The 19,461-nt window shown below is 37.7% G+C and overlaps 2 protein-coding genes across 2 annotated transcripts in view; one reads left to right on the top strand and one right to left on the bottom strand.

Moving 5' to 3' along the window:
* Positions 1–3,921: 3,921 nt before the first annotated feature.
* LOC135945813 (homeobox protein Nkx-2.5-like) lies at positions 3,922–13,813 on the top strand. Its single transcript, XM_065493702.1, has 3 exons — positions 3,922–4,256; positions 12,328–12,557; positions 13,186–13,813. The coding sequence occupies exons 1-3, from the start codon at positions 3,944–3,946 to the stop codon at positions 13,519–13,521; spliced, it is 879 nt and encodes a 292-aa protein (XP_065349774.1). The 5' UTR covers positions 3,922–3,943; the 3' UTR covers positions 13,522–13,813.
* A 316-nt stretch (positions 13,814–14,129) lies between these two features.
* The window catches only part of Best2 (bestrophin 2), a 36,955-nt gene continuing 31,623 nt past the window's right edge, over positions 14,130–19,461 (bottom strand). The window contains exons 9-10 of the mRNA XM_065493787.1: positions 15,446–15,693; positions 14,130–14,914 (exon numbers count right to left, since the gene is read on the bottom strand). Of these exons, the coding sequence (XP_065349859.1) occupies positions 14,588–14,914; positions 15,446–15,693 (575 nt within the window). The 3' untranslated portion in view covers positions 14,130–14,587. The remainder of the gene's footprint in view (positions 14,915–15,445; positions 15,694–19,461) is intronic.

Here is a 19,461-nt window from a genome sequence, read left to right as displayed (position 1 = left end):
AAGAATAAAACTTTTAATATAAAATATAAAATATTAAAATTTTATTTAAGTATTTTAAAATTCCCAAAATAAAATATTACTGCATAATATTGTCAAAATCCAATATTTATTGCAAAATTTTTTATGAATCCAATTAGGTCTTTGTTTTAATTAGTTTTTACGTACAACTTAAGTACTTAATAATGCACTTTTTATATCAAATTTTTTGTCTTTTTTATTTAAATTTTGACAAAATATCATAAAATGCTTTATTAGAAGCCAAGAAAAATTAAATTAATTACATGCAAACACTTTTGCTGAAACTAAGCAGCATAGCTCTTTTTCTCAGAACCCGATCGATTATATTTTTAATGACAAACAGTCATAATTTCGCTCTCTTCTCCTGACGTCCACAGAGAATTTGTATGTGTGTGTATTGGTGCATTTTAGTGGGACCGAAACAGAGGCCAGACACGCGGGGAGCAGGCAGCGAGCGAGCGCATCTGAGTGAGCAGCGCGAGCAATAAATCACTGGTGCTCCGCAGTCATCAAGCAACACACATGCCTTGGAATAATAAATAATCGAAAGACTGGTGGTGCTGCTTTCAAGAGCTCGCTGCGTATTCATTTCCATCTCAGCTGGCCGGGCTGCAAACGCGCGCGATCCTTAATGTACTCCGGCCATTGCAGTGTGTGTATTTACAAAAAGACTAGCTGCTCGCACGCCCCCAAACTTGTATTTGGATTATTAAAATCGGGTCCTAAATACGAGTTTAACGGCCCGGTGTGCAGGCGCGGAGAATTGTGTACTTTCTCAACTTTAGTGCGACTCGTCTCTAGAATTTATTTTCATCTTATGGTTACAAATTAAGCCAGAGAGAACCTAGAAGTTGCTCTCTCTGTGGGAATATGCTTGGATTAAAATATTCCAGCGGAAATTCAAATGTATACTAATTTGAAATAAAATATATTTAATATTTTGAAAAATATTTGTATTTTAAACCTCTAATCAACACTAATTCCCATGAGTGCCAAATTAATAACACCACCAATCGAACATAACATATGGACCCAAATAGTGGCCGCAGAGGAGCTTGGGCAAAATGCGACCACCTCCCCACACCACGGTCTTTTATCAAAACGCTGGACATTTGTCCCTATAGCCCCTATGGAAAGGTGCGAAAACCAGCAAGTCCCAGCTTTTGTTCGTCAGTAAAATATAAACCGCCAAAAATCACTGTTTTTTTCGCCTGGATGGTCTGAAAATCTGCATCCTTATTTAAATGTAGTAGCCATAATGAAATGAAAATACATTAAAAATAAAACAATAATTTCTAGCAGATTGAATTATTTTGATTTAATCAATATAGTTCAAACAAGTTCAGCTCTGTATGAAATAAAAATATTTATTTACACAATATTTACTTGTTTCAGTTAAAAAGTTACTCTGCAATAAGCTGTTTTTGTTCCTATGGCAAGATGTACTCTGCCCAATTTGTCACTATCTAATTGATAAGTACTAAATTTTAAAATTAAATTTAGTTGGAGGGGTCATAGCTGGCCAATTTAAAAGGGTGATTGTAAGGGTTATTCTTATTTCATACAGCCAGCGTGATTGTGTATAGATTTTAGGCAAATTAAAATTTTGGAATATTCATTTTTATTTAATGAAACGAATAATAAATTTGGAAGGAATGATGAAATTTTGTTACGCATTTTCAATTTCAAAGTTGCGCTTAACAACCTGCGGGATTTCATTCTACACTAAATAATATTTTCAAATTAAAAAACATATTAAGATTGGTTTAAGTATGAGCACATTACCGAGTGCAAATTGATAACCCTCTTGGTCTTTATTGGTGTCTGAGGAAAGCCGCTGATAAATAATTCATTGAGTGCAACCCGTAATTGCAGTTAAATAATCGGCCTCCCCTCGGCGTAGATTTTCCAGTCTCGAGCACTCGAATCGTCTGTCGGTGGGAAACCGCACTCGCAACGAGAGAAAGAGAGCGCCAGAGAGGCAGATTTGCGCGACGGAGCTGACCAGAGGAATAATGGAGGAGTGGATCGAGATCATCATGTGATTGCAGCTGGGCAAATGACCGCTAATGGAGCAATCAGGCAGCGATTCGGCGGCGCGAGCAAGGGCTCTCTCCCTGCACTCTCTGTGCCCGCCGACTGCTGATGAGGCATCTTTCCTGCTTGGCTCTGCAAGAAAGAGGTTGCAAGAAGGAGATTTCACCCACTCTCAGGGAAACAGAACGTGCTGTGCGTATTCTCAGCATGTGCCGATTTATTTTTGCCGCTTCGTTTTGTCTTTTCCAACTGACTGGAGCTGCCTTTTGGCGGAGTGCGCCTGCTTTTGAGCTGAGTATGCAACCTGTACAGCATGGGAGATCAACAAATTGCATAATATTGTTTAAATTATAAGTTAAAATAAATAAACTTTTCAAACATTCGACATGAGCGATTGCTAAAAAATAAATAGACAAATATATTTAATGGACTTCAAGCTCTATGGATTACAAGTTGCTGTTATATTTTTAAAGTTTTAAATAATCTAGGTGTTTCATTTTACGTATTTTTATTCAAACATCAAATTTAAAGTAAATAGAAAACATTCTGCTATTTTCATTAGCATTTTAAAAAATACTGCATGCACTCTTCTTTCTCTTAGCCGCATAATGTGATTGATGCATCATCCACAAGCACTTGCTCTTCAAATAGAGCGAAGGATCGTCTCAGGTTTCGCTGCGCTTGATTAAAATCCACCTAAAAGCATCAGTGGTGGCGTTTACATCAATCTCCCGCAGCTCTCTGACCGGCAGATCGGATTTCATCATTTCACTCTCGTCGTTGTCAGTCTGCCAGTGGCGAAAAGAGTTAATCGCCATGGCAAAAGAGAGCACTTAGGGGTGAATGTGTCCCGCAAACACGGCACTTATGCCCATCACGGGTCATTAAGGGAGTGACTCTTGCTGAGAAGCCGAGATATCAGTTTCATGAGCGTATATAAATGCCAAAAGGGGTTATGTTCGCGGTCATGAAAATCAATTAGCTTGGCTTAATCAGAGGCACCATTTCATCGGAATTTTAATGAATTAGAATATGATAGTTAAATCTGACAAACAGATAATAATATATTATTAGAACAAATTATCTGATTAGATTTTTACTTTAATTTTTGCTTCTTCGATTAACATTTTCTCATAATTGATTAATTGCCTCAATTTTAAACATTAATTGGAAGCTCAAAATCCTAATTTACGATCAATATTTTCTTTTGTTCACCATAGCAACCTTTTTAAATTATTATCTTTCCACCCTTCGGCGGGCGACGTTAGCGTTAAAAAATCGAATGAAAAGTAATCACTTCAGCCGAGCGAAAAATCACACCCTCGCACCCCCGCGACGGGTGGCAGGCAAGCCGCCCCCCGGCAGTCATCAGCGCGTATCATGCCGAGCGTAAATAAACAATCAGCCGTAAATTGCGGTGCGTAAAATAATCGACTGAGAGCCACGTGTCCGAGTCGCATTAGTAATTAGCCATTGTGCCGGGTCGCGATTAGACCCTCGCCCGCGCAAAGGAGACCCTCCAGCAGGGGCGTGTCCGACCCCTGACGTCACCCCTGCTCGCTCCGCCCAGGCTGACTCGCGTCTTGAGGACTTCAACGTGGGGACTGCGGACGTGCTCTGAATGAGTTGCCAACCGGTTAACCGGTATTTTTTGTACACCGGGTGAAATTATTTTATTTCTAAAGAACTGAAATTTTTTTAAAAATTTATCCAGCTTTAATTTTTATCCGCCTCTCACATTTTTAAAGCATTTCATGAAAAAGGGGACAAAACAACATCCGATTAACCGATTTTTCGGTCACAACCGCCTCTCCGCTTTGCCGGCACCAAAATTAAGCCTGCGTTCGGCGGCGCCTCGTTTTATTTACTCTGCACCCGCGTAGTCGCGATGACGGCCCAAGTGAACGAGCCCCCGGAGGTGGCCACAACGGCCTCCGGGGAGCAGCAGCCACCGCAGCCCACCCCGTTCTCAATCGCCGACATCCTGAAGCGTTCGGCCGCCGCCATGGGGGCGGCTCGGAGGCCATACCTTCCGCACCAGCCGCTCCTGTCACCACTGGCCCACCTGACACTCAGCTCGCCCCCGGAGGTGGGTCTGGCCGTGCCGCCCCCGCTCATGCCGGCTGTCACCCTTCTACAACTGCAGCAGGAGGTTGCTCTGGACATGACGAGGAAGAACGCGCTCAGCATCCTCAAAGCAGGTGATTATGCCATTTTTTCTGTTGGGAGAAATAGTTTGCTTGCTAAAATCCATTAGATTTTTAAAATTGAACAGCATAGGAAAAATCTTAAATTTTTACCGCAGCCGGTTGGTTACAAAAGTGATTTGCAATAAAATTGCAACTCTACCATCTGCAATTACATAAACCTAATAAATCCCTGTTCCAGTTTACAATCTCATTGTTTCGCGCGTTTGACCTTTAACTCGAAGATATTTTTACTAAAAATAGTCGCTATCGAAAAGTGACCTGAATAATTGTACAAAAACACACGAATGGGCCGTTTTATCAAAGAGAGACCTTTCCTCTTCAATTATAAATGTCACTTTGAGATGTCAATGTCAACCTTTAGTCTTTTAAGTGCCTGGAAATATTATGTGAAAGCTGACCTCCACGACGTTGACTTCAGAGATAACCTTTGCATCCTCTTACTAGTAACCGCGATATGAGTGATTTCACCAGCCAAAAACGGACTATTTATAACATCTGCCTCACCCATTAAGTGGATCAAAATATTTATCATTAACATTTTACAATCGGATCTAAACGTTTTCGTGTTAATTTTGGCCAAGGCAGACTGCTTAATGATGTTTCCAGGAACGCGTGCCTTCTCTCATCCATTCACTCTACAAGTTAGTCAGCAAAGCCATCAAATAACACACGCACAGATGAGTCAGTAAAGTGCATTGAAGAGTCGCACACATGAATAAACATTGCACGCTGAGCGCACACGTTGTCCAAATCATATTTATATTTTAAAGCGGAACTTTAACTTGCCGAAATAAATTCAGCCATGGTTATTTCAGTCAACCTCAGGATTTAAGTTTGCTCAAAACCTTTTGGGAAATTTTATTAAAACAAAATGACATAATAGGTTTTTTAAACCTTTAGATTAATGACAAAATTCAACAACTAACATGGAAAAACCATAAACACTTCCAAAATTTATTATCGTTTGTTTCCTATATTTTGGATCACTTGCAAACAATTGACTCATTTTCAATACAATTTATGAAAAACTTTAAAAATTAAAAGTAAAAATAATCTTCTGAACTCAATTGTTACAAATGCATCTATTAATTTTAGATTTATGAAGAAAGTTTTTCATCCATAAATGTTCACATTTTACAGAAAAAAGTTTCATAAAACGATTTAGATATATATTCAAACTAGAAAGTTACATAATGCTGTGATGAGCTATAAGATTCAGTGAAATAATTTTAGGAATAACAATACAACACTTTAAGATATTACTTTTTTACTGGCAGTACTCATTTAACATAATTATCATAAATGAAACTATAAAATACCAAATTTCATAAATGCTATTGATATTTATTTAAAATGCTTAATTTTATAACTTGTTCGTTAAATTAAATAAATATATCAATATTTATAGTTGTTATCTCCTTACACATTAATTTGTGACCTTAAATACATCTGTTTCCTCTTTGTTTTCACTGCCAACAATTAATCATAATAATACAGAACGAACATTATGTTTTTAACTTCCGACAAGATTTTATATTGAATTCATAATCTGCTTTCAGTTGTACTGCAAAACACTTGAGCTCTTGAATTATAATTATAAGACAAAATTTATAATAGCTTATGATTAATTAAACTTTATTTCACTGATATCAAATATACATACAAAAAAATAAGTGAAAAAGGCATATGCACAAAGCGAACATGTCGCTGAAACGTCGGCAGTCAAAAGATAGTCGCGCTGGACAAGGTAAAAGGCTTAAGTGGATTATTACTGGATGATCTTTTACGTATCAAAAAACTATTATGAAAATAAAAATTCGAATTTGATCTTACTTTACGAATTAATGCATTTATATGCAACTTACAAAGAATGTGTGAAATAAGTACGGACATTCATTTTTCTCCCATCTAAACAAATTCTAATATCCCCGTTCGATTTGATAACGGTTACAAGAGGATTTGCGTCCTTTTGTTGAATAATAACATTTGAATTTGCTTTGATTTTCAAAATTCCAGCCATTTGCTCCCATTGTTAAAGAATTCTAAGGAGTGTCAAGGTAATTGGATATAATTGAGCATATCAGGGATCTGTTTTACTTATTTCCAAATGTCAAAGATGGCAAAATGAGGTTAATTTAGTGACTCGAAATAGCGGGCTGTAAGGCGCACCGGAACCAACTCGCCACTTGCTGGTTTTCACACCTTTTTAACGACTTAAATATCTGGCGTTTCAATAAATGACCTCCAGTGCGGGAAGGCGAAAAGAAGACCACATTTGGCCCAAGCTCCTCTGCAGCTACTCGGGCCGCACTTTATCCTCTTTGTGGTGTTATTGGCACCCGGTGAGCTCATAGCCCACGGATGTGCTGAGCAGAGGTTAAAAAACCATTTTGTGATAAGGATGATAGCTTTCATAGCAATCATGCGATTTTTCATGTTCTCAAAACATGTTTTAATTATATCGGATCAAAGCTATAGCTTTCCGAGCTGACATAAAAAATTTACATAAAAATCGGCTCCTATACATTTTTACGCAAAAAATTTTTTAGTTAAAAAATTGCTCTGTCTAAAATTTTCCTATTCTTTCTAACAAGACTAACATTGGTTATGAACAATTAAAGTTGAAGAAAACTTATAGCAAGAGACCCATTGCTCACAATAATGCTTTTGATCTCTGGCAGAGCAAACAGAATCAAACACACGTCAGGCGGGAATCGACGGCTGAGAGTAAATTGCATTTAAGTGTTGGCAAAGCGGCACACGTGTTGGCGCCGTGAAATGTTGTTCCAGCTCTATTTACCATAACTACTATTTTGGATATTGCGGTGTTTGTTTTCACTTTCGGCACATGAGGATGAGAGCTCTCTATCTCTCTCGCCCGTCCTTTTGTAATTGAACACGTTAAGAGCAGCTTTCGGGCGGCAGCCATTAGGGTAAATAAAACAAATCTCATCATATTCATTTTCTATATACACTTGAGTGACACATGTTGATAGCTTCGGGATCGGGTTGCACTTGCTTTTCCAGTGCGCGCGGCCCGAGGACCACCTCAGTCGATTTCGCCCGCGAGAGAGATTCGTATTGAATAAACAATCAGTTTCCAACTTCCTCGCGTGTGCCGTGCCGCCCGGCCAGAAAACGCACCCAGCCCCAAAACAAACAGCTGCCGCTTCCCCGCAAGCACGCCCGACAACATTGTTTGAATTTCTGCCTCATGTGCGAGAGTGCACAAAATTTGATTGCTTTTTGGAAGTGTGCACGCAACATGAAAGGATCCGAATCGCCTCTAAACCTCAGACTGTGAAGGTTTTAATTTTGAATCCTCTAAATAAATCTAAAGTTTCTTTTAATACTGTTTAAATAGAAGTTTCAACTATAAATTTTGCAAGATTTTGATTGAAAGCTTAGTAAAAAATTTAAAAAAAATGTAAGTTAAAGTAATATCTCATTTGGGTTTTCCTTTTTAATTTTTTTTTTTAAGTTTATTTTATAAGTATGTTTCTCAATGGGAGAAAGTAAATTTCACGGCACTTTGCCATTAAAGTTTTAAAGGAGTTGAAAACGAAATTGTCTCTTTAATTCTTTAATTCGTTTTTCCATTTAAAATAAGAAGCTCTTCGTGTGCTCGTTTAAATTGCACTGGCTAAATTTTGTTCCCAAGGCCAGTATCATCCTGTGAGGCCCATTTTTGTCGGAACGATACTTGTTCAGCTGACGCGTTTTGCGTGGTGTCGTCGCGTCTCTCAGAACTCTCTCTTTCCACTAAAATCGCTTCTCAAAGCTGGCGAAGACAACGAACGTGTCTGTTCTCCTAGTGAACCCAAAAACTATTAGCTGCTTTAACGCCAAGCTATCTTTTCAACAGAAACACGAGCAAAAAATGAAATGCGGCAAACATGAATAGACGGGAAACACGGCTCTGTGTGGCTTTCATTGGAAATCAAATGTGAAGTAAATGCTCTCTACTGCTGCCACCAAAGGAGACATTTAAGAGAACGCAAAAAATTATATTTCACCAATAAATTATTATCTTCCTATAGCTCTAAGCACAAATATTGGACTAATTTAGTGAGAGGATTAAAACTCATTTTCCTAAACAGATTATCATGAACGATTCTCAACTTGATAAAAAAAAAATATTTTTCCTTGCAATTGACATATTTCAGGTAGGAAAATCTAGTTAAATAGATTTCACGGCAAAAAGTCTAAAGAGGACAGGCAAGAATAAAAATTGCGGATTTTCTCGAAAATCTGATTCCTGGGATAATTTCACATTTTGAAAAATTGAAGTAAATATATACTATCCGTCTTGTTAGCTTCCGAATATTAGAGCAAATTCAACCTGCATTTTATTTTTCAAAAGCACAATGGCAATAAACTCTCAATCTCAAGTCCCGGTTCCAAGGTTCGCTGCGTCGTTGGCATTTCGGTGTTTCTGATCGTGACGTCGCTTGAGTGTGTTGTTTACATTACAAGTGCTATAATTGCTAGCGTATTAAACAGATTTCCTCATTCTGCTAAGTAAAACAGAGAAGAGAGACGCGCACCAGAACACGCACTAAAACCGGCTATTTAAGTGCCACTTGTACGCGCGTTCGTTGCTCATCTCGTTGATCCTGCTTGTATCTTATCCTGGCCGTGTTATATTTACGTCTGGCGTGGTTTGTCTCAACTTAAGTGTCGATCAGGGAATATTAAAGGCGTTTATAAGAGTTCATAAAACACACTGAGCAGCTCCATGGGCGTTGTATACGCGCACTTTATAACTGCTGCTTCTGCTCGGTGATCATTAAAAATGCACACAGACAGGGCCACTGAATTTTCAGCCGGAATGCGTGGGAGTGGGACAGTGAAAAGGGGGTTCTATAAGGAAGGCAAAGTAAAAGGATTTAATAAATATAGAATTTGGAAAAAAATCTACTTTGTTATGACATTAATCTTAACGAGAGATTTTAATTTAATCGGAATGGGAAAACATGAAAAACTATAAAATTTTCGTTTTAATTTTATTTCAAGAAAATTAGGAAAAGTATTTTGTTCACTTCCCTTCGTCAGACGAAAAGGATTAAGATTAAGCACATGATGTATACTTTCGAGGATCTCGTTTGTTTGTTGATCCAGCGTGTTTGATGGTCGAGAGTAATTAAAAATTAGTGATCTGGTGGCGTTTAATCTCGCTGTTGACGGATTCAACATGTGCTCTCAACTGAATGAATATAAACCGTCTCTCAGATAATTTTCCCAGAAGCAACATAATTTAAAAAAAAAAATTTCCTGCGGCGTCGAGGCACCAAGGGTGCCTATTGTGTCGCGCTAGTGATTTTTCAAATCCAGGAAGTGTGTGCGAATTCAATTAGGGAAATTAAATTCGCCTGCTTCCGTCTGTGAACAGCAACTTAGGTGCACTTTCGTTGAATGAAGCAGCCAGCGTATATTTCAAAAGGGACAAAGACGCAGGGGCTTATTCCACGAGGCCATTTACGCCAGTATTTACACAAAAGACGTGGCAATTACCTTTAATGGGTAGAATTTGTGCTTGAGGGACGTGCAAGCTCATGAATAAACAATGAAATAATTCAATTTCCTATTTTGCTTAGGAATATGGAAGAAAATTGAATAATTGAATAATTAACTCATTTTTCTTTTTGTAAATCAATGAATCCCTACAACTTAATAAAAATGATGAGCATGAATTTACTCTTAAAATGGATGGAGTTTTTTCAATAATCCCTTGAAATTAAATTGAATTGGGTTTAAATGCACGTTTACTTTTTAGAAAATAATTGAAAGTGAAGTAGTATAGACGCAACTCTAATACAATTCTGTAGAAAAATGCATGCGTGTAACAGCTTTTTAGGCTTATTTTTTACTATAAATAATAATTGCATTAAATTAACAAAGCTTCTCTTTAAGATTTATGTTTTTAAAACAATATTAAATTATTTTGTTTGATATAATTTTTCAATTTAAATTTTTTAAATTATTTTTATTACATAGTTATTTTTAATAATATGATTTTTTGACAAATTTAAACATTTTAATTTTAGTATTAAAAAAAATTAATATATTTATATCGCAGATGCTACAGTGATTTCCATCGAAGATTAATTTATGTGCTGTTACATACTAAGATAAAAATTCTCAAAAGGGAGCCAATATGTTGAAAACAGATATCATTAAAATTTACACCTTAAATTTTTTTCATTCATGTTAATAATAATTGATTTCAAGGACTATAGTAGATCCGTAAAGAGATAGCCGTTTGCTCAAAATAGTTGTCAATAATTCAACAGACATTCTAAGTCAGTCAATAACTTTGCTATGAAATTTTATCGAAATAATTTAAGCATGAAAACATTGCCTTCTTATAACCTATCTAGCAACACTCCCCTTTCGTTTTCCGTCACGAGTGAGAACGACGTGAAAGCGACTGTTTGTCATTTTAGTAAAGCGGCCGAAAAAGGCAAGCGCTTTGCACTCCGGCTAATAGAGTTTGGCGCGCGCGATATTAAAGTCGCATTTGGGCCGAAAAGTCGGCTGCGGCGCCTGGCACCGAGCCGCGATGATCCATTAAAGTAATCAGTGCAACTTGAAAAATCATTTACATCATCGCCGCTCACTCGCACTCACAGGCCGCTTGCTCGCTCGGTCGGCGGAGGCACTATTAGTGGTATTATTATTGGTGAATGGGCCCAGCGCCACTCTGAATAATGGCGGGGGGCGCGAGGGGTGCTCTCCGGCCGCGTGGGCGGGTGGCTTGGTGGGTGAGACGAATTTAGACTCGTGTGTGTGCGCTGCTAAGCGCGACACGGCTCAAGAGAGGCGAATTAAGCTTGATCGCCGAGATCGAGCGAGTTTGCTGAATCGACAGTTTGTCACGTTTTTCGATTGCCGCGTGAAAAACATTTGATCCGAAGCTCTAAATTGATCTGTTTATTGGCAGCGGATTTTTGTCCATCAAGTTTTAACTAAATCTTTATAGAGGCATATGACACTAAAATTATTTTCTTCAGTTATAATTAGAAAAAAAATCAATCAAGTTTTTGAGCGATTAAAACACATTGCTTTCCCTTCAGGATTATCGTTGTAAATTTTGTAGGGTGAGAAACGCCTCTGCAAATTACTTAAAACATTACTTTCGGATCTATGAACGATAATTTAGTCTGGAAAAGCTACACATTTGGTTACAAGAATCAAAATGTGTTTGTTTTCCAAAAGCAGTTTTTTTATAAGAGACTCTAGAATTGTGAATGTGGCATTGAAAACTATTTTTATTTTTGCTGAACAAATATTTTATTGTTCCTTCTTTAACAAAGATAGTCCGAATTTCAGAAAAAGATATTGTTTTAAAATGTTTTCTATGATTTTCTTAAAGCTTTTGACAAACTCTCCGTCTCACCAGACCTGCTAAAAAGAATGGTTATGCAATTCGTCGCCTTCCGCGTTGTGCAGGTTGCATATAAGCCAAAATTAAAAGCAGCAGAATAGTATGGCTTCGATAAAATATCTGATTTGGAAAATCGTCCACAAATTTTCTTGATATTTAAATTCATGTTCGTTTTTTAATTTGTTTTAATTGTTGATCGGAACATCTATTTCAAGATAGGCAACCTGATAGATAACAACTGGCGAAAATTTCGCGTCCTTATAATATCGCGGATGAAAAACATGGTCGCACGGGTCTCATGGAAGGAAGCCCAGTCCAGGAAAGGTACAACTCTTGTTACTATCCCCGAACCGACGTCTTTTTTATTGAAACGCTAGACATTCGCCCAGTGAAAACAATTCACGTATACTTAAAAGGCGCACAACAGCAGGTAGCGATTCGGATTTTTTCCCAATTCCTTCCAATTACAAAAGTTCTAGTCATTGCAATGCATGAGAGTCAAATGTAGGGGAAAATCAGCCCAAAACATCGCTCAAATTCTCACATTGCAAGCAAATTCACGCAAAGCATACGCTTTACAACATGCGTTTCCGAAAAACAGTAAAATTGGTATTGAAATAAAAGCTGCTGATGTACGTTCACACAGAACTTAACAATTTTTAAAAATGATTCCAGATGCTGACCGCGTAGAGTCCGAGCGTCGCCTTCACTCTGGAGATCTGAACGCCGGCGACTCGTCGGTCCAATTGTCCAACGTCCTAAACAAGCCCCGAAAGAAACGCTCGCGAGCCGCTTTTTCACACGCGCAGGTCTACGCCCTGGAAAGGAGATTCAACAGCCAGCGCTACCTCTCCGGCCCTGAAAGGGCGGAGCTCGCACACAACCTCAAACTGACTGAAACACAGGTACAGGAGGATGTATTTAACTGTAAATTTATCACTTATTTAATGTTATGAAGATTTCTTAATAAATAGGAGTAAAATTCAAAGATAATTGTGTATGGTTAGGAGAGCGATAAAGGATACTTGCACTAAACTATTATAATATAGTTCTTATTAAATAAATTAGAAGCTGACACGATACTATATAAAATAAATTTAAAAACAATTAAAATGTCTACATAATTGAAAAGTTAAAATATAAAATTAAATTATGAATATACAGAAATTAAACTAAAAAAATTTAATCTGATTTTAATAAATTTAAACATTAAATTATATCTATTAAATTTAATAGAAGCACTTTAAAATATTAATTTGCAACAGTTATTTAATAGTTTTAAAACTTGAATTGAAATTATGCATATGTAATATTGCATTCAGCATAAAAGTACTCTACTGATGTCATGGTTGCCAGCAACTTGCTACCACACAAATTATTTTTAAGATCTCTTTTACAAGCCGGTCTAAACAGATGTCTACCCACTGCTTTTGAAAAAGAGCAACGTCGCATAAAAGACAACTGCTTCATATATATGAAAATACCATTTAATCTCTCTTTTCAATATTTGATTTTTATTTTCCCTCGTTTCAGGTGAAAATCTGGTTTCAAAATCGACGCTACAAGACCAAACGCAAGCAAATAATGCACCAACAGGACCTGCTGACCAGCTCGACCTCGCCCGGCCCAGCGAAAAAGGTGGCCGTCAAGGTGGTGATGAAGGATGACCGCGTTTTGTACAAGAACGACCTGCCGCCCAGGTTCCCCGCACTGCCCCCTCTGTTCCCGGCGGCGGCAGCTGCCTACTATTACTACTACCAGAACCCGCACCTCTACCCTGGCGGCCCGTCCGGTGCAGCATCCAGCGGGGATGGATCGCCGCCCCCGCCTGAGTGCTCCAGGTCCATTAGCCCCGTTGAAATCAACTAGTGATATAATGCACGTCTCTGAAAGATGCAAAGGACAATTCAAGCGGATTTATAATTTTATTTTTCTGATTGATTTTGAAAGAAAGCTACGTTAAGACGTCTGATCTCTGTTAACGCCTCTCAAATGCAAAGAATACGTGAAAGGAGAACTTGTCCAGTTTTAAATGTTAAGTTGTCTCAATGTGGCGTGATTAAGCTGATTAATAATTCAAAGGAAACTGTGCTTGTTTGTGTATAAAACTTTAAACCAACTAACTGCACCATATTTTAGAATAAATATAATTAAGAAGGAATTGGTGGGTTTTTAATGTTAAAGAAATCCAAACGAAGCAGTTAAATCTCAGTCTGTGAGTGGCTTTTTTTTATTAGTCGGAAAAATATATTTTCAAGATTTTACGGATATAGGAATTATGTATAAATTCAAAAGTTCTATGAATAATGAAATATCTTAAACCTTCCGAGGATTTTTATATTTAGCATCTCCAAAACTGTGCTACTGGCAGGTACTTCTAAAAGTTTGAATTTAACTTCATTTTAACATCTTACAAGTACTCAGTGAACATTTAAATTCAAGTTACTCTGGGTATTTCAGTAAATAAATAAACAAACTTTTGAGGATAGTAAAAATCAATATGATTATTGTACAGTACATCACAAGCAAATACAACATCATCCAAAATTAGCAAAATATAGTGTTCATCAATGCGCTCATAAATATCAATATTAAAAAAACACGAACATGTCAATGTCAGTAAAGTTCTTGGCACGCCAACCTTATATCACAATGTAGCTGCAGCAAGTTGTCAACGTTAAGAGGAATGCAATCGACCGCACATTCACAGAAACCACAGAAAGGTCACGAAAAAAGCACACACACCACTCAAATCCAGGGCACTCGCGAAACATTCGGCTGCATACAAAGACAATTGTGAAAAAATGCATCTTACCAGCTAAATATGAGCAATTCACGGGCACAAGTGTTCAGAGAGAGGGAGAGAAAAGGCAAAAATTTCCTTCGACATGCATTAAAATGTACAGAATTGAATTTGGAATGAGTCGTTGCGTTGTCAGACGTAAACCTCGCCTCTCTTTGTCGTGTGGTTCGTGTTATTGTTTCCGCTCGAGCTGGACGATACGCTGGACTTCCTGTCCGAGAGGTCACCCGTCGCGTCCAGTTCGGTGATGCTGAGGCCCTCCTTCTCTATCGGGCCTATCCCCGGGATGGAAGCCATCACGGCCAACTGCGCCGGCGACAGCGTCAGATGGTTCAGCTGCACGGGCAGGGACACGTTCGTGAACACGGCCTTGGCCAGGTGCTGCGTGTTGGATACGCCGCTGCTGGCCGTCGTCGTCACCACCATCGGCACATCCTGCTCCTTGATCGGTAATAGAACCTAGAACAAAGAAGAAAGTAGGGATGATTAGATTCACCAAGGTAGAGAATTATCAACTAAATTCAACAACCGTAAATTATCAAAATTTTCATAGGAAAATTAAAAAAGTTTATTTTTTGTATCTCCTCACATAATAATATAATTTTTAATTGAAGCAGTTCCAAGTTGAGGAGTTGAAGTTAACGTGATTTACGCAAGTATTTATTTATCTTTTGTCAAATAGTAATTTTTCTTCTTTTTAATTTAACACATGACACTTCGATCTTGTGCATTATATCTATTATAATTTAGAGTTAAGAAATTTAGTAGGTCTACATTTTTAAGTATTTTTAGACAAATGCAGATACGAAATATGTATTTCTGAATTGAATAGGTGATTTGAAATCGAATTTGAGTTTCATGAAAAAATGCTAATTTTTCTCAATCTTGCCTAGGTATGCAATCTGTGTAACACAAGAGTTTGGCATGTTGCATATTTAAAAAAATTCAAGTGGAAAAATAAAAGGAACAAAAATAAGTGGAATTCAGTACCTTGACCACCGTGGGCATGTCTGGTGGTGGTGTGAATGATCTGCTGTGGTCTAAATCTGTCGGTATCGACTGCTGCAAATTGTCCTTGTCCAGAGGCGTCGGCGAGACCGGCGGCGAGATGGGAGGCGCGGACGGGAACACGCTGTTTCGGTGTCCGTCCATCATTTCGCGCGTCACGTCGGGGGTTGGGATGCGCGGCCGGTTCTTCAGGGAGGGTGGAATCGCTGAGCCGTTCAGCTTGGTCGTCGCTGCAAATGCAATAGAAGGAAATATTAACATATTATGTGAATAATACAGTTCATTTTATTAATGGGATTTTCATGGTGTTGATATTTCTGAATCGTGGAAAAATATCTTGTATTTCTCAATGAGTAATGTTATATTTTTATATTGAGGGAAAAACCGAAACATGATACTTGACATTCTACTGCAAATTAACTCCGATGATAATTATTAATACTTTAGAAATAACAAGTTAACAGGATGTTTCTCAATATCTGATACATATAACGTATGAATAACAAAGCTCGACTTCAGAAATGCAGTTGTTTAACTTATTTGTTCATAAAAAAAATCTGGCATCATTCCAAACCGGAGCTATGATTTAATAGATACGAATCATGAGATTCCAAAATAAAGCTAATTAAATTAGCTGTTTAGTTTAAAATACTGACGAAATTAAAACGACCAATCTGCGGGACATTCGTTGGTGTTTGAAGGCACCATTTCAAGTTTACAAGTCACTTTCACTGCGATTTCAGATTCCATCTTGTTGCTGTGCAATATCCAAAACAATATTTTTATCCCAAGATTTTTTTATCTTTAATATTTTTCCCAAATTACAAAGATCTTAAAAATTAAGAACTTTCTTGATAAATATCTGTAATTCTGGAAAAAAATCTGACTTAGCTCCCGCAAACTCTCATAAAAAATCACGCTAAAATACTATTTAATATATCTGTGATTATTAAAATAAAATAATTTAATGCTACACTTCATTTTTAGGTCCCTGCATGGGGGATCAATAGAAATCATTGACAAGCTGTGGAGAAGTGTCGTGTGACTGTTTCGCTCAAGAATGCGTCGTTTTCACGTGGAATATGTATATTCTCGAGTCTTGGTAGACGCGAATAATGAGCAAATTAAAATGCAGAGTATGAGACCGGCGAGTGTGCTTTATGCGAGAAAGCGTGTCTGTCAGCCGTCTGTCTAGGCAGCCAAAGGCGAGAGATTTTCAGCAGACTCAATTTTCAGCCACATTTTGCTTCACCGAATTGGCACGGCGATGCTGGGAAAAGTGAAATCAAACAAAAGGAAGGCTAAATAGTGCCAAACGCCGCGGTCTGCATTAATTAATACGCGAGCGAATTCGCACGTAGGCCCCCTCGTAAGCCGCACGCCGATTGCTTTTGGCGTCCGCTCCACATTCGGGCCAATTTTCGGCCCGTCTGCCTCGCACCGCGAGACAAATGACAATTTTATTCTCTCACTCGCAATCGCAAAACACGCCCTGCTCGTTACGCTCTGCCGCTTCCTGGTTTTAAAAGTGAGTGCGCGCGGACGCAGCATGAATGAAACTCAATTTGGAGACTACTCGCTTTATTGCTGCTTGTACAATTGAAGAGCCGTGGGCGACGCAAGAAAACGCCGGCAATAGTGCGGCAAATTAGGTCACATATGAATAAATATCACCTTCATTATTTATCTCTATGTTGTTTTATTGCTACAAATTGATTTAGAAAAATGTAAATTGATAACATCGGCTGCCGTAAATCGTCTAAAATCTCAATTTAAAAACTCTGTAGTCAAAATAGTAATTTAAATTAAATTTCTATCCAATCTGGTTTAATTGTATCATGATTTCCGGTGACAGCTGTTCAACATGGTGGCACAGTACATTAAGTTTTTTCCCCAATAAAAGTTTAATGGACCTTGAATTTGAATAAAAAGCCAGATATATATTGGGAGGTGACCCTTCATTGTTGGTTGACCAGGCTCAAATTACGGCCTTTGTACCCATTATATACTTGTACACATTATTTAAACACTAGCAGTGTTTAAAACATTAATATATTAAAGCTTACACTATGAAGTTACAAAAATATTTTGTTGTACTTGAAATTGATTCAGCTAATTGCGGTGAGGATGTGACATAAAAGTACATGATTTTTGTGGTATTTCTAGGGATTTAAGGACAATCTTTGAAAAAATATAAAGAATCCCATTTCGGCCTTTTGAACTTGTTTCAATTCAATTCACCCAATTACTTTTTATTTTGAAATTTAACCGTCATGGTTTCAAATTTCTTTTTAATCTATAAATAGCTAAGAAGTGTTCTTCTCAAATGCTCAAATATTTTTATTGTTAAAATGAATTGCAGAATGGTTGCTTGAACAATGGGTGATTCATGTTTACCAAATTAAGGCAAATTAGAGATTCATTCCTACAAAAATCAACCTTCCGCTCTTAAGCCGAGTCCATCCGCATCAATAAACTCCTACTGACAAAAAGCATCGATCTTGAGAGCGATAAGTTTAAATTAAGAGAACACATAAATCGGCTTTGTTAATAGATCGGATCGGAGGTCGTTTATTTTAGTGCGCCGGCACGATCGAGTTCAGATACGTTGTATATGTCCGTTATTAATGGTGCATAAATATCAAAGGCACACACACTCATTGTCAGTGGTCGTGTTCCAAAGAGAGGCTTTTGCAGCGAGTGACTGTGTCGACTTTGAAGGTGTCTGTGCAATATTATCATACAATGAGCGCGCGCGCAGTGCAAAAATACTGCAGCAGCCTGCGCTGTTGAAAGTGAAATGAATGAACGGTTGTAGCTGTGTACGGTGTGAGGCAAGAGCATGCGATTGTGACGGTCGATAAGTTTCGAATGAGCACACGTCGTGCCATAACTGCGCAAACATCTCTTGGAAAAATCACATCAGTAATAGGGTACGCCTCTAAGTGGACTAAAAATACCATGGTCATACTTTTAAGGGTGTTTGTTAAAAAAATTTAAATTGGAGATTTGTTGAATCAACAATTTTTGGATCTGTTGACCACAGGTAGCACAATTTTAAAAAAAAAAGGAGCATGAAGCCAATAACTGCAGAATTCTCGATATTTTAAGTTCTTGCCAATGATTGTCAACTAAGATTAGATGAACCCAATGCTATTTGAATTTTAAGCGAATAAAGCTGTGATTTCGAATATGTCTGCTTACTTTGATTCTGCAGAGGAATGGGTGTTTATACAAAAACTGCTTATTCCTGAAAAATCTACTGAAAATCGTACTTAAAATAAATTGCATAATATTTTTGCTGTGTTTTGAAAAAAACAAGCATTTTGAGCTAGCGATATTTTTGTGGGCATTTATTTCTAAAACAAAAAATGGGTTCAAAATATACGTTTTTCTTTTAAAAATCCAGTTGAAAGCAGTCAGAAAATCTTTGTTCATTTTCTAACATTACCAAAAATTTGCAGTGAATCTTTTTCAAATCTGCTGACAAAAAAATATTTGTCATTGCAACGATTGCAACCATAATTATTATAGTTTCTAGAAATTATTTTTATGGGCTAAACATCTGGATTGTTGGTATTTATAATTTTGAACCCCGTGGATTTTGGCACAAACATTTTTTTCTGAAAAACCCATCAAAATATTTTCAGCTTTTTTTACTTCCTTGTAAATAGACCGACATGATGTGTCAAATAATCTCGTTATATGCCTACAAAAGGGCCGTTCTTGGCCTTGCTAGTAATCCTCTGGAATAGAACTAACTCAAACAAGTTTAATCCAAGGAAGCGACGAAGAGGGAAGAAACGCCGGGTGTCGCTTAAAATTAGCGAGGCGTCCGAGTGAATTTCCTGAAAAGCGCAGCCTTGCGGGCCGTGTGCCAGAAGCGTCGGCGGACGCACAATATTTTACACATGTTCGGCTGCGGCTGCGGCGGCGGCAAGTGCAAAAAGGCAGGCGAGATGATGAATGATGCAAGGTGTGTCGCTCACTCTCCAACT

This window comes from Cloeon dipterum, chromosome X, assembly GCF_949628265.1.
Source record: "Cloeon dipterum chromosome X, ieCloDipt1.1, whole genome shotgun sequence".
Taxonomy (NCBI): Eukaryota; Metazoa; Arthropoda; class Insecta; order Ephemeroptera; family Baetidae; genus Cloeon; species Cloeon dipterum.
This window is presented reverse-complemented; position numbering and strand designations above follow the sequence as displayed.

Excerpts from the sequence above, each read along its gene's own strand:
- LOC135945813 (XM_065493702.1), top strand. The coding sequence starts at position 3,944 with ATGACGGCCCAAGTGAACGAGCCCCCGGAGGTGGCCACAACGGCCTCC. Across the intron at positions 4,257-12,327 it reads GCTCAGCATCCTCAAAGCAG|ATGCTGACCGCGTAGAGTCC; the intron begins GTGATTATGCCA and ends AAATGATTCCAG. Across the intron at positions 12,558-13,185 it reads TCAAACTGACTGAAACACAG|GTGAAAATCTGGTTTCAAAA; the intron begins GTACAGGAGGAT and ends CCCTCGTTTCAG.